Source organism: Lynx canadensis, chromosome B4 (assembly GCF_007474595.2).
Source record: "Lynx canadensis isolate LIC74 chromosome B4, mLynCan4.pri.v2, whole genome shotgun sequence".
NCBI lineage: Eukaryota > Metazoa > Chordata > Mammalia > Carnivora > Felidae > Lynx > Lynx canadensis.
The window spans coordinates 37,455,770-37,469,639 of NC_044309.1; the positions used below are offsets into that span (position 1 = coordinate 37,455,770).

The 13,870-nt window shown below is 52.6% G+C and overlaps 1 protein-coding gene across 2 annotated transcripts in view; it reads right to left on the reverse strand.

The window, feature by feature from the left end:
• Nucleotides 1–13,870, reverse strand: part of IQSEC3 (IQ motif and Sec7 domain ArfGEF 3) — a 108,372-nt gene that overhangs the window by 24,527 nt on the left and 69,975 nt on the right. For both annotated transcript variants that reach the window (XM_030322638.1, XM_032593895.1), the window contains one exon: nucleotides 12,902–13,063. In XM_030322638.1, the coding sequence (XP_030178498.1) occupies nucleotides 12,902–13,063 (162 nt within the window). The remainder of the gene's footprint in view (nucleotides 1–12,901; nucleotides 13,064–13,870) is intronic.

Consider the following 13,870-nt stretch of genomic DNA (forward strand, 5'->3'; position numbering starts at 1 on the left):
CACCGGCCACGGGGGCGGGAAGGACTTCATGGGAGGATGCCTGGGCCGTGGGGCTGAGAGTCTACACCCCACATCCTCAAAGACCCCGTGTGAGAGTTGCGAAGTGGCTTGTTAAAATGCAGCTCCCTGAGCCCCACCCCAGATCTACCCACTCGAATATGTAGAGGCGGAGCCTGGGAATCCGCATTCTTCACAAGCTCTCCAGGCGATTCTTAAGAACTGAAAGCCAGTAGCTGAGCTGAGTGCAAGGGTAGGAGGCGGGTCCAGCCCAGGTGGAGCCTTTGCAAAGTGAGTCCAGCAACTCACAGGCCACCAGGGCAGCAGCTCAGGGGCACTCGTGTGTCCCTGTCAGGCTCTCAGAGGCTGCTTCTGCAGAGCGGTCAGGGAGGAAAAAGGTGGAGACGGATGCCGCGCCCCCTCCACACACACGTGGACACACACATGTATTCCCGCCTTACTCCCTGCAGTTGCCAGCTTGGGGCATCAGTGTTCAATGCGGGCAGTGTCCTGGGGCTCTCAGATCCTGGGGAACAAATCTGAATGTGTTCTGCAAAACCCGCAGACAGGAGGGAAGGAGCTGTGTTGAGTGACGGCAGGGCACTACTGTCTCCAAGGAAACAAATGCCTTCCTCTCTGTAGAGTTGGGCTTTGGGCCAGGTGACCTCTCAGGACTGCTCCCGCTCTCTGAGAAGGGTCCAGAAGCAGAGCAGAGGGCTCCCAGACAGCAGGTGGCCACAGCGCCATTTCTGGCTGGCTTTGGAATAGAGCTGGCAATGACCGATGACCGACTGCTTCTCTCCCTCCTCCCAGCGAACCACTGTATACCTTCCTGGTGGGGCCTGTGGTCTGGGCTGAGGCTGTGCTCTCTCCTGACAGGCCTGTCCCGGCAGCCCCTCACCTCAGGGGCCTCTGCCATCCTGCAATCATCCACAACTCTTTTGCTCCTCCACTCAGCCTGATTCTCTTTTCTCTCCCGAGGTACAAGCCCAGGCTGCACCGTGACCCACTCCCCGCTCCTCTTCTCTCACTCTTTCCCACGGCTTCTCTTATTATTATTTTTTTAATGTTTATTTTATTTTTTTTTTAAATTTTTTTTCAACGTTTATTTATTTTTGGGACAGAGAGAGACAGAGCATGAACGGGGGAGGGGCAGAGAGAGAGGGAGACACAGAGTCGGAAACAGGCTCCAGGCTCTGAGCCATCAGCCCAGAGCCCGACGCGGGGCTCGAACTCACGGACCGCGAGATCGTGACCTGGCTGAAGTCGGACGCTTAACCGACTGCGCCACCCAGGCGCCCCAATGTTTATTTTATTTTTGAGACAGAGAGAGACAGAGTGCGAGTGGGGGAGGGGCAAAGAGAGAGGGAGACACAGAATCGGAAGCAGGCTCCAGGCTCTGAGCTGCCAGCACAGAGCCTGACGCGGGGCTCTAACCCACAGACCTTGAGATCATGACCTGAGCCTAAGTCAGGCGCTCAATCGACTGAGCCATCCAGGCTCCACGCCCCCCCACCCCCCCCGCCCACGGCTTCTCTTATTTTGTTGTGTCTACCAGTACGTAAAATCTCCTCTTCCCCATCCTTCTTTGCCACCCTGGAATTGTGGTGGGGAGCAGATTGTTTGACAGTTTTCCAAATCCACCCTGTGGCCTCCACCCAGGACAGCCAAGGACATTAGTCCCTCTTTGATCATCTTTAAGGTGAAAAACATCACATGTTTCTGGGTGGTCTTTTCTGGTGTATAATCTCCCCATTTTGCAGAAGGCGAAACTGAGACCACAAAGGGGCTTGCGCCAGACTTCCTGCTCTTGTGAGGCCTCTTCCCCCAGGGGGCCGTCTCCACTTCAACGGGGGTCCAACACTAGCGGGGGGGAAGTGCCCTCTGTGCTCATGTTACTGAGGATTGTCACTAAGTGCACCCTGACTTCATCTTCTCTCTCCATCCTGTGCGATATTAACCATTATCCTGTTATTTTATATTCCATGTGAAGAAACCAGCTCACAAAAGAGCTGCCCCTGCAGGGGGAGCTGCACACATCACATGCCTTGCTGGCATCTCCTGGGCCAGGCAAGCCTGCCTCCTTCCCCATCTAGTGTTAATGCCCTGGGGGCAGCTGTCTTACCCTGATGCCTGGCTGGAGCCAGTGGGGGGCCAAGGGGAGGGACAACTGGGTACCATCATGGTCACAGTCACGTGCTGGGAATCACTTCACTATCGGCAGTCAGCACAGAAGCTGTGAGGCCATCCCTCAGTTTCAGAGCTGGCCTGGGCACCCAGAAGCCACAGCAGGGAGCAATCCCCAACCCCCTTTCTTCCCCCTTCCCCTCTCTGGTGCTTTCTCTGGCCCCTGGTGGTGACTTTTTTCTTTCTCCCCTCCCTCCCTCCCTTCTTTCCTTCCTTCCTTCCTTCCTTCCTTCCTTCCTTCCTTCCTTCTTTCCAACAAACATGCATTTCCTCCTGTATGCAAGACGCTGTGCTTGGGACCTGGTGTAAGTGGCAAACAACACAAACACAGACCCTATCCTGGTGAGAGAGAAACATTATACACAGAGTCAAAAATAATCATTTCATTGTAATTGTGGCGAATCCTATGTAGGCAAAGGACAGGCTTCCGTGAGAGGACAAAAGATGTATTTCATATTTTGGAAAGGCCCCTTTACGGACATGACATTGAGCTGAGACCTGAATGATGAGGAGCTGACCAAGGGAAAGGGAGGGGTGGGGGAGCTTTCAGGCAGAGGGGGGAAAGCATATGCCAAGGCCCTGTGGTAGGAAAGAACTTCCAAGGACCTAGAAAGGTCAATGAGTCTGCAATGCAGAGAGTAAAGGGGACAATGGAGAGTGGCAGGCTATGGGGCTAGAGAGGCAGGCAGGGGTTTCACCAGACAGAGCTCTGTGAGTCACAAGAGGGTTTCAGAGTTTAGCCTGAATACAACAGGAGACAATAGGATATGATCAGAGGAGTGATACAAGCCAGTTTGTTTTATGAAGATTTCTCTGGCTATCGGGGGAGAATGAGTGGAAAAGGACGGCAGGGAACAAGAATGAAGCAGGGGCCCTGTTAGGATGCTACTGCCAAGGCCCAAGTTAGGGCTGATGGAGCCTAGGCTAAGGTGGAGACCAAGTGGATGGGCGATCTGAGATACATCCTAGAGGAAGAACTGATGGGAGCGGGCAATGGAGGGAAGGTGGGAGGTGAGGAAAAGAGGAGTCAATGGTGAGTCTCCAAGCCCTGGCTTGAGCACCTGAGGGCCTGGTGGTACTATTTTTTATGCTGAGTCCATGATGGGATGGACACCTATGCTGAAGGAGAGACCGAGACTGCAGATTTGGACACGTTATGTCTGAGATGCTCTTTCCTGTAGTACCAATTTAGTATCTACTAAACCATCGTCCTTAGCACCCAAAGTCTTGTCTTTCCTATTTTACAAATTATAACCCTGCCTGGACCCTTCTTTGCCTCGAGTCACTACCCCTTGCCTCTACTCTTCTTTGGAGCCAAACTGCTAGGTGGTCCCTATGCCTGCTGTCTCCACGTCCTCAATCCCATTCACCTTTCAATCCACTCCAGCCAAGCATCTACCTCCAGCATTCCACGGAAACTTCGCTTGTCAAGGCCACGCCGGCCGACATGTTGCAAGTCCAATGGCACCAACTTTTCATCCCAGCAGCCTCTGGGCAGCACCGACATGGCTAATCATTCCCTTCTTGAAACACTCCTCTCTCATGCTTCCCTCACACCACCCTCCCCTAGGTTGACTCTTTCTTCCCTGAAGGTGCACCTCCTTCACGAAGGGCCTCCTTCTGCTGCACCTCTACCTTAGGACTAGACACCAGGCTCCTTTTCCCTTCTTTTTCTTAAATGACTTTTTAAAAGTTTATTTATTTATTTTGAGAGGGAGAGACACACAGGAGGGGCAGAGAGAGAGAGAGAGAGAGAGAGAGAGAAGGAGAGGGAGAGAGGTTAGAATCCCAAGCAGACTCCACACAGCAGAGAGCATGATGCAGGGCTCGAACTCACGAACTGTGACATCATGACCTGAGCCAAACTGGTAACCATCTGAGCCACCCAGGCACTCCTCCCTTCCTGCTCTTAACAACCTCTTTCTAGGTGGCCTTACGCAATTCCTGGCTCTGAATGTCCCCTTCAACAGCTCTTAAGTGTTTCTCTCTTGTGATGCATTCACCCTTTTAATTTTATTATTAGTCACCAACCAGTTAATTCTTTTTGGTTGATCTGTATTGTTTATAAAAGACAACGTTGCTGAGTCCAGAGGGCACACGTACACCATAGACTCTGCATTTGGTTGGAAGTTGACCAACACACTTCTGAGTGCCTTGGTTGCTGAATTCCTCTGGGTGCTCTGGTCTGAATGGCAGTCATGGGGGCAACACTCACAAGACCACAGGTTGTGCTGGCATCTCTTGCAGGGAAGTCAGGCTGCCCATATTTCACCTTTCAGCTGCTATTTAATATTTTAACATGTTCTCAGTAAATACTTGACACTATCTGATTTGAGGAATTCTTCAGATGAAATGTCCCCAAACCCAGCATCTCCCCTCCCAAACTGAATAATACATGCATGTTTATTTGGTATAATTTCACAAATTACCCTAGAGAGGCTGAGAGCACAAATATATTCACATGCAAAGACTGTTCCAAATCCTTAGCAGCTCAGGAGGCTGTTTCCTGCGATCTGGCTGCCTCTGCTCTCCTCCAGCCCGTCACCTGCCTCACCATGTCTCCAGGCTCCGAGGACTCCTCCCTCCTGTGGCCACTGCCCAGGCTAAGGGTCCCTCCTTCCTCGAATTTCTCCCCACGTCTGTGACTGCAGTAGCCTCCCTAACTGGCCTCCCTGCCTCCAAGTCATGTTCCAGAACAATCCTTCCAGGACACCCATTTGGTCCTGCCACTCACTCCTTTGTTTATATTTTTCAAGGGCTTTCCACATCCCTAGCATGAAGCCCAAGTTTCTCAGCCGAGCAAGCAAGGCCCTGTTAGCCACTCAGCTTCTGCCCCTTTCACGTACCGCCTCCCCTCCTGCAGTCTGGCTCTCAAGCCTGCATGCTTTTGCACACAGTGTTCTTTCTTCTTGCCGCCCAACCCCTACCTGGAGGTCCCTGTTGAGCGATCCGTCTCTCTAGGAGTCCCCCTCGACCTCCATGCTATCCCAGACAGGCATCTGTCTACCAGTGCAAGTGTCTCCTGTGTCATAACATTTACCTGCCTGTCTTCCCACTCGGCTCTGTGCTCTTTCCGGCACAGGCAGTTCTTTTCCCCTCTGCATGCATGTCTGGCGCACATACGAATTCAGTAACTGTTCCCGGGATGAATGAATGCGTGAGTGAGAGACCAGCTGGGTGAATGAATGGGACCTTGAGCATGTGCTCGGCTGGGGAGGGAGCCCAGGGGCCTGAGCTTCTGGGAGCTCTGCCCGGCGGTCCAGGATTGCCAGGCCTGCTTTGCCAAGGTCATCTGGAGCTCACCCCGAGACTGGACGGAGCTGCCCAGGAAATGGCCCTGCAGATTCCAGACCGTGGGCGGTGAAGCAGGGTGGAGTACATGTGCTTCCCACTTCCTTCAGCCTCACGTGCAAGTGAGTGAGTGATGAGAGCCGGGGCTAACTGGTGCCCATTAAACCGCTTCCAACCGAGCACGGCTGCACCTGCCCAGGGAGGTGCCGCTGCGGATCCGCGAATGAGTGAATCAGGGGAGCGAAGCTTCTGTCCAGGCCTCCCTCTCTCTCTCTCTGTCCTGTGGCAAGTACCTCACAGGGGCTGGGCAAGCAGAAGCACAGATGTTCCCTGCGTCTGCATACACAGGTACGATCTGGCATGAAATTGTTTGTTAATACTGATCAATGCGTGGAGTCAGTGTGTTGCAGGGAAATGAAGCGTCATACACGACTGTGATCAAAATGAATTTCGTCATCTCAATTTTTTTAAATGATAGCAAGACAGCGTCTGGCAGACAAAGGAACTGACTGGGAGCTGAAAATAGGTAATGATAGCAGCAGGGATTTTTAATTGGCCAGAAGAGACAGCAAAGATCTGGAAGGTGAGGCGCACGCAGGCTGAGGCTCGGCAGAGGTGCGTGTGCCGCAGACGGCGGTGGGGCGGGAGGGTCCGGGTGGGGGCACTGGCACTCCGGGAGGAGACTAAGCCCGGGTTTCAGGATTAGGATGGAAAATGAAACCGCCTACTGCCATGGGATATAGCAACCTTGGTTTTATTTCTGCAGTTCTTGGCTCATACAATTCAATTAAAAATATCCCCATCCACCAGAGAGTTATTTTTGTTAGGCACAACTCATAACATGCCCAACAAAGGTCAAGGCTTTTTGGAAAAGTGCAACGTGGCTCAGAAAATAGAGCAGAAGGGAGCTGACGCAAGAGGACCTGCCAGCGTCCCTGATGGTGACATGGGAACAAAGAAAAATCTCGTCGGGGAGGGCCCCAGAAGGGATGGCTGCCAGTCGCACCTTGAGGACTCAGGAACCAAAAGAACCAAGTTTAAACTACCCAAGTGAATTAGAAGTCAATGCGGATGTCTGAGGTGATTTTCCCTTTGCTCGGCCTGGGCCAGCATCCCTGTCTGCTGGGGGTTCTCGAACTTGAGTGGGCATCAGAGCCCCCTGGCAGGCTGGTTAACCCACAGTTGCTGACTGAGTTCTGCAGAACCCAGAGTTCTGACTGAGCGGGTCTGGGCTGGAGTCTGAGAACTGACATTGCTAACAGCTTTTCAGGTGGTGATGCTGCTGCTGCCGTTCCGGGGACCACACTTGGAGAACCACTGCTCTGTGCCATTAACAGTGGGTGGAATGAGAAGTCAGCTGTTGGTGTCAGACACCCTTGGGGTTGATTCTGGCTCCCATCATTTAGCCTTTTTCAGTTCAGGTCCCTTAGCCTCTCCATGCCTCCCTTTTTCCATCTACAGAATGGAGCGGACAACTATAACATCTAGTGGGCAGGTGGTTATGAGTTTTGAAAGAGACATTTTATTATATTAAGTGCCTGGTCTGTAACAGACCTTAGGAAATGACAGTTTTCGTTAGGCACCTAGAGACAAAGTCTGAGTTGACATACCAAGTAAGTGAGGTTGAAGTCCATTCTAGCATAGGTATTAAGACCTTTCCCTCATGAACAGTTCCATCTGCCTGAAATTCCATCTCTAGACATTCATCTGACTCCTTAAAATGTCCATCTATCAGGGAGAGGGGAAACTGGTTCTAGCTCAGACCTCTTGAGATTTTATGAATCAGTTTCTCAGTCCCGCTTTCTTTTCAGATGAGCAGAGCGAGCAAAGGTGAGTCAAGGGACGGGATAGTACCTGATTTCGTTCAATCTGCCACTGGCCAGGGGATTAGTCATTTCTTCTCTCCCGGCCTCAGTTTCTGCCCGGGTGAGATGAGACGGCTGGACCAGCAGGCCGTGCAAGGGGTCTTCCAGCACTACATTTCACCACTGGGGTCTGACAAAAACTACAAGGCATTTGGACCACACATCCCTTGAGATAAGGCACAGGGGAGGACAGCTTGGGTTATAGAACCATTGTGCCTGCCATCATTGATCTCAGCCATTGGTTAGCTCTGTGATTATGGGCAAGCTACCTAACATCTCTGTTCCTCTGCTCCCGCGTTTGGCACAGATCAACGGCACTCACCTCACAGAGCTGCTGTGAAGACCGAATGAGATTTTGCATGTATGGGTCTTGGCGCAGTGCCTGTTGGCACACAGCGAATGCTTGATAGATGTGAGCTGTCAGTGTTATGTCTCACAGCCTGCTCAGTCGCAGCTGGCCCTCCTAAAAACCCCAGGAGAATGTAATCTCAGGAAGCCCCTTTCCTAGAATCCTGCTCCCAGGAAATCCCACTTCAACGAGTGGTGGGTTGAAGCCACACCTGAGAATCACATAGGGATGTCAAGAGCCCTCCAGAGCTAGGACCCGAGCTATCAGGAAGGGGCTGGGTGGTAGGTCTTTGTATGAAAGCCCAACTTAGATGCTAACGTGACCAAGCCAAAGGGAGTCTCCACTCTGGACTTGTTCACCCCATGCTTGGGGTCCAAAAATCTCCACTATAGGAGTAAGTGGGTCTGAAATGTTCATGACTCTTTATTGTTAAGGAAAGTCTCTCATCTGTCAGTGTGTGTGTGTGTGTGTGTGTGTGTGTGATGGGGGCGGTGGGGGCAAGGGGGAAGGGCACTGGAGAGGTGAGGGGTCAAGATCATAAACTTAAAGACTTCACTTTTAGAAGAGACTCCCGCCTTCCATCCCCTGGGCGGCCGCAGTGTCAAACTTTCAAAGCAGTGGAAATAACCCCAAAGTCTATCCCTGCCTACCCGGTGTCTCTTCCACCCTCCTCCAGACCCACAGGGGTCTGCATGGGCCCCAGCCTCCTCTCTCCTTCAGTGGAATTCTTCAGAAATAAAGTAACCATTCTGAGGTTACACGTGACACAATGGGCAGGATATTCTCAAGTAATTTCTTCCTAGCCATGAAAGGCTAGAGCCTTCCAGCCTGTTGAGTTTGACAGACAATCTGTCTTCATTTCTGAATGTCCCCTAAGAAGAACAAATCTGTTACACTCTGGCCAACACATTTCCAAGGAAATGAAATAATGCAATCTGACTAAAATGTCAAACTCTAATATTGAACAAAAGATGGGAGTAGACACAGTGAGAGAAAGAACACCCAGGAAACTCTTCTGGCAACCCAACCCAAGAGCTGCCCTTCGCACACTGCTATGGAAAGGACAGACACTGCTGCCCTTCATGTGTATGTGATTCACATTGGAAAAGATCACCCAGCCCAGAAAAGGGACCACTCACAGCCAGCGTGGAACATTCCCCCATCCACTGGCCTTCAAACCTGCTGAAGCGAACATTTCAGAAGGGAAATAGAGCAGAGTCAAATTTCCCAGCCATGTGAAAACAGAGAGAGAAGCTTCCAGCACCAACGGATCCTAACCCCAGCTGATGTCTGGCTCCCTTTGCTAAGCCAACACTGCCCCTCTCTCCTCGGCACCAGAGGGGGCTTCCCCAGAGTGCAGGACGGTCCCCAAAGGAGCTCTCCCTTCCCCAGCAAGCTTCAGCATGTTCTCGTTGTCCGGGGAACAGACCTGATCCCAAACCAGACATGGGGTGGTCTGAGGTTTCCCTGGCCAGGGTGGGGAGGTGTTCAATGCCTTGTGTTTTCAAGTGGGAGAAATAATAACAGAAATAGCTAATGTTTATAAACAACTTCCTAAGCATCAGTCACTGACTTAAGCACTTTACATGCATTTAAAAATTTTAACTCATATGACATGGGTAATATTTTTCCCATTTGACAAGTGAGGAAACAGGCTGGTTTCTCCTTTAAAAACAAACCAAAGCTGGGGCGCCTGGATGGCTCAGGCGGTTAAGCATCCAACTCTTAATTTCCGCTCAAGTCATGATCTCAACATTCATGAGATCGAGTCCCGCATCTGGCTCTGTGCTGACAGTGCAGAGACTGCTTGGGATTCTCTGTCTCTCCTTTTTTCCCTCTGCCCCTCCCACTCTCTCTCTCTCTCTCTCTCTCTCTCTCTCTCTTTCAGAATAAATAAATAAACTTAAAAAAATAAGATAAAAAAAACCCAAAACTTTCCTAGGTAACCAGTGGAATGGATGTGGCCCTTTGCACTCAGAATGCCTTCTATTATTATCTGATAAATCCTGGTTAAACACATTCCTTCTTGGAGTGTATCTTCCATGGAAACAGGGTACTAAGCAGTGAAGAGATCAGCTTCCAAGGGCACCAAGGGTCAGATTCTGGAGGCAATGTCACCACATCAGATGTAGGTGCTCAGACATAAGTCAGCACCTGAGGTGGATTCTGCTCAGCCCCTTCTCTCTTCCCTCCCTCCACAGGCCCACAAGCAGTTGGTCGTGGTGGGGGTCCCACCCCATCCCCTCCTAGAAGCCTCTACCCTCTCCTCTTCTTGCCTGGCTGCATCTTGGAGAGTGCTGGGGCTGGGGCTGTCTCAGTCTCCAAGGGGTTGGGTGATTTATGTCCTTTTATTCAGCAAGCAGCTTTGTACAGAACGGACGCGACATGCTGAATGTCACCAGGCGGGGGCAGGGAAGCTGTGTGGAATCCCAATGAAGCCTTTTCAGCCTGAGCGAAATGGCACTGGTGACTTTGTTACTGTGTGTTTTCTCTGGTGGGAGGAAGGAAGAGGTAGCAGACCCTGAGAGGGTGCAGGATAGCTGGCTTGGGTGGCAGGGAAACCCTCTGAACCCCAATGTCTGGCTCCCCGGTGAGTGCCTGCCCCTTCCTGGCTCTCCATCTCCTGTGGGCGCCCCACAGGAGACAAGCCAGCCGGTCAGCAACGCGCATTTGGGTGAAGAGGCTCCTTTCTGTGGAGCTCTTACGTGTAGCGGCTGAGCATGCCAGGGTCTCAGCACCCAGGGCATGCATGGCTGCAGAACAAAACACGAGGGGCTGAGGCACCCACTGGGGCAGACTGGGGCTTTGGTCTGCACCCCACTCTCCTGAAACCGCAATGCCTGCTGGAGGTTCCTTGGCCCTTTGTCTCCTTTCCATACTCCTCCTCTCCTCTCTCCCCTTGACACCTGGGTCTGTAAGTTCCCCCCAGGCCACAGCCAAGCCTATTCCTCACTGCCCCCATCCCACATTCTCACGGGTGCCCAGCTCAGCCCCATTCCCAACACGGAGTAGGCACTCAACATCTGTGGAACGAATGGAGAACTCTGGTCCCCCAGCACTGCTCTGGAGCCTGCGGGCTGCTCTGGGATGAGCCGGTAGCATGACAAAGCATGACCTGGATGTTTAGGGCAAACAATTCTGCATGATCCCAGTGTGCTACAAAGGCCCTGTGGAGTGGGAAAGACCACAGATTCACAGGAGTCAAAGGGACCTCTGGGAGCACACAGCCCGACCCTCCCACTTTACAGATGAGGAAACTGAGGCCCAGGGGAGGCCTCCCAGCATGCGAGGATCAGAGCCAGGGTTCAGAGCAAGCCCTCTCAGGCCCAGCTTTCTCCTGCCACCACACACTGCCCTCTCATCCAGAGCCAGATCCCCACCTCAGCTGCTAGCCGGGTCCCCAGCTCGGGCTGCAGTGCTGATCTGTCTCCAGCCCGCACACTCAGTCTCCCGGGGAGGATGGTAATCAGTTTGCACTGTGCTGTGGAGGCACCACCGGGGCTGGAGGAAAAGCATGTGTTCCTAGCACTCCAGGTGACTGTGGGCCTAGCAGGTCAGAATTTCAAGGCCAGACACACAGGGACTGGGGAAGGCAGAAGAAACAGCAGTCAGGGCCTGTGCCCCCAGAGCAGAGAGACAAAGCAGGGTCACCCAGGGGCGGGGGCAGCTGGGAAGAACTAAAGGATGAGGCACAGCCCCCCCCCCCCATGCCCCCTCCAGTAGAACGGGTACAATAGCCAATGAAAAGGCCAGAGAGATGAGCCAGATGGGAGAAAACAAGGTGAGGAAAGAGACAAAGAAAACCTGATCTTTCTCCTCTTTCTATCGTTTCCTCAGGGCATCCCCTCAGGGCCCCCTGCATAGCAGAGGTAGTGGTGGGGAGGAAGGGGAGCCCAAGGGAGAGGAAAGGAGGGGGAGAAGGAAACCCTGCACACTTATCAGTTTACTTTTCTTTGCAGGCACTCAGAGCATCTTAAGACCTAATGGAGGGGGGCGGGGTCTGAATGTCCAAAGCTGCCGAGAGTCAGAGGCAGGACATGGGCTTGGTCAACTAAGGGGCATCCGGGGATTTCAAAGTCCCTCAGCTGGGTCCAAGCCCCTGCTCTTTGGACTGTACTCAGCAAAACAACTACCAGTGAATTTAGAAATGTGATAGGGATTCCAGAGGACAACTGGTCTACCCCTCATAATCCAAACCCTCCACTCTACAGGTGTGGAAATGCAGGCCCAGAGAGCAGGGACTTGTAGAAAGACACAGCACCAAAACTCCTTCATAAACAGAAGCCATGTCTCTGAGCTCCCACTCCAGGGACATGGACAACCCTGCCAGTCAGCCCATGCTCCCAAACCCTTGAGCAGGAGCCCCCTGCCCCCATGTAGCAGGCCCTTGCTGTTCTGAGAGCAAGTACAAAGGAAAGAGGTCTCTCAGGAACACTTCTGAGGAAACACTTCTGCTGACTACCCAAGAGAGAGGGGGGAAGTGGGGTGGCGGGGGGGGGGGGGCTTCTTACAGCATGGTGACCTTCAAGAAGGAAGTGAGCTTAAGGAGACTGGATCAGGCTTCATGGGGCCTCACCCTCTCTTTGCCAGGGGAGAGGTGGCTCCAAGGCCCCAGGGATGCCACCCCATGCCCTGTGGCTCCCGGGGTGGCGAGTGTGAAGAGACTCTCATGTGCTCAAGCCTCCACATGAACAAAGCTGAACGCGGCGGTCCCCTCATCCTGCCCCCATCTATTGATCTTGGTGGTAAACATATCTTTACAGAATCACTCTATTTCTTGCTCTAAAAACCCTCAGTCTAACTTCTTTTTTCTGCCTCCTGTTTGCCTCCACCAATATGACACTGAGTCCATGTGGGGAGCAGGCCAGCCTCTGGGGGCTTGGAGGCGGGGCAGATGCCCGCTAGAGGGTGGGTTGAGGCCTTTCACCAGGTAGAGATGGCCCCAGTGCAGACATAGTCCCCTTCTTTTCCAGACTCATTCTCTTGCCCCCTGAGGGTAGCAGGGAGGGAGGCCTTTTTGTCTCCTTTGACCATTCCTGTACCCCTGGTTCCTTCAATGGTACCCTGCCAGAGGGCGCTCAGTAAATGTCTGCAGGACTTTGGAGGGGGAAACAGAGGCTGGTCAAGATTGGGCCAAGACTCCAGGGGTCCTGCTCACTCCCCTGCACCCTAGGGGACCCTAGGTGGATGGGCCAGGGAGAGGGGCACTCACTCCAGCACATCGCGGTTGAACTGCTTCTTGCTGTTACCCAGGAACTCCCCGATCATCTGCCGGCTGAGGCCCTTGCGCTGGAGCAGGAAGTGGGCCACTCCAATGGGGGTGTCAGGGATGAAGCCTCGGGAGATCAGGAACTGGATGCCTTTGTCCGGGTTTCTAGGGGTGCGGGTAGAGGTGGGAAGAAGGAGTAGAGAGTGAGCCAAGGCCATCCATGACTACTTTCTTCCAGCCCATGGAGCCCATAAAGGTGCCTGGAGGTTTCTGGGAAGAATTCCTATGAAATGCTAGGATTCCTTCCACTGCAGAGGGGCTCTGGATCCAAAACACCTCTCTCCACAGCCTCACCTTCCTGCACACCGCCCCCCCCCCCACCACACACACACACCAGGAGTGAAGGTAGCATGGGGAGGGAAGGGGTTGGAGGAGGTCTGGCCAAAATGAGTGAATTCCGGAACAGGTGGAGAGGTGTTCTTCTGTGTTCCCTGAGGGCCCTGAGGCCTGCCACCAAAGCCCTTCCTCCCTGTCTGTATTCTGTTGTCTATACTCAGTTCCCAGCCTGGAATCTGGAAGGAGGGTGAGACTGGGGGACTGAGGTGAGCTCTCCTACCACACTGTCCATAGTGTCCATAGACTCCTGCTCTCCACCATTTACTTTCTCAGGCTCCAGTCTCTACATGTGGGTGTGGGTGCCGTGTCTTCAGGCAAATGTACTCACAGTGTGGTCTGCACATCCATGCTGTTCCCTGAACTGTGTCTTATTGGTTCAGGAGAAGACAAGTACGGAGAGAGAGGGTAAGCATTTAGAACCTTTTATAGCACTTTGACATTTTCAGGATAACCAAGCATGTGATTGTTTTTCTAGCAGTTCATTTTTATTGCATTTTACAGAAGTATCAGCCCACAATATGTCAGGTAAAAACCCAAACTGGTCCTTCACCACAGATAATTTGAGAACCACTATCT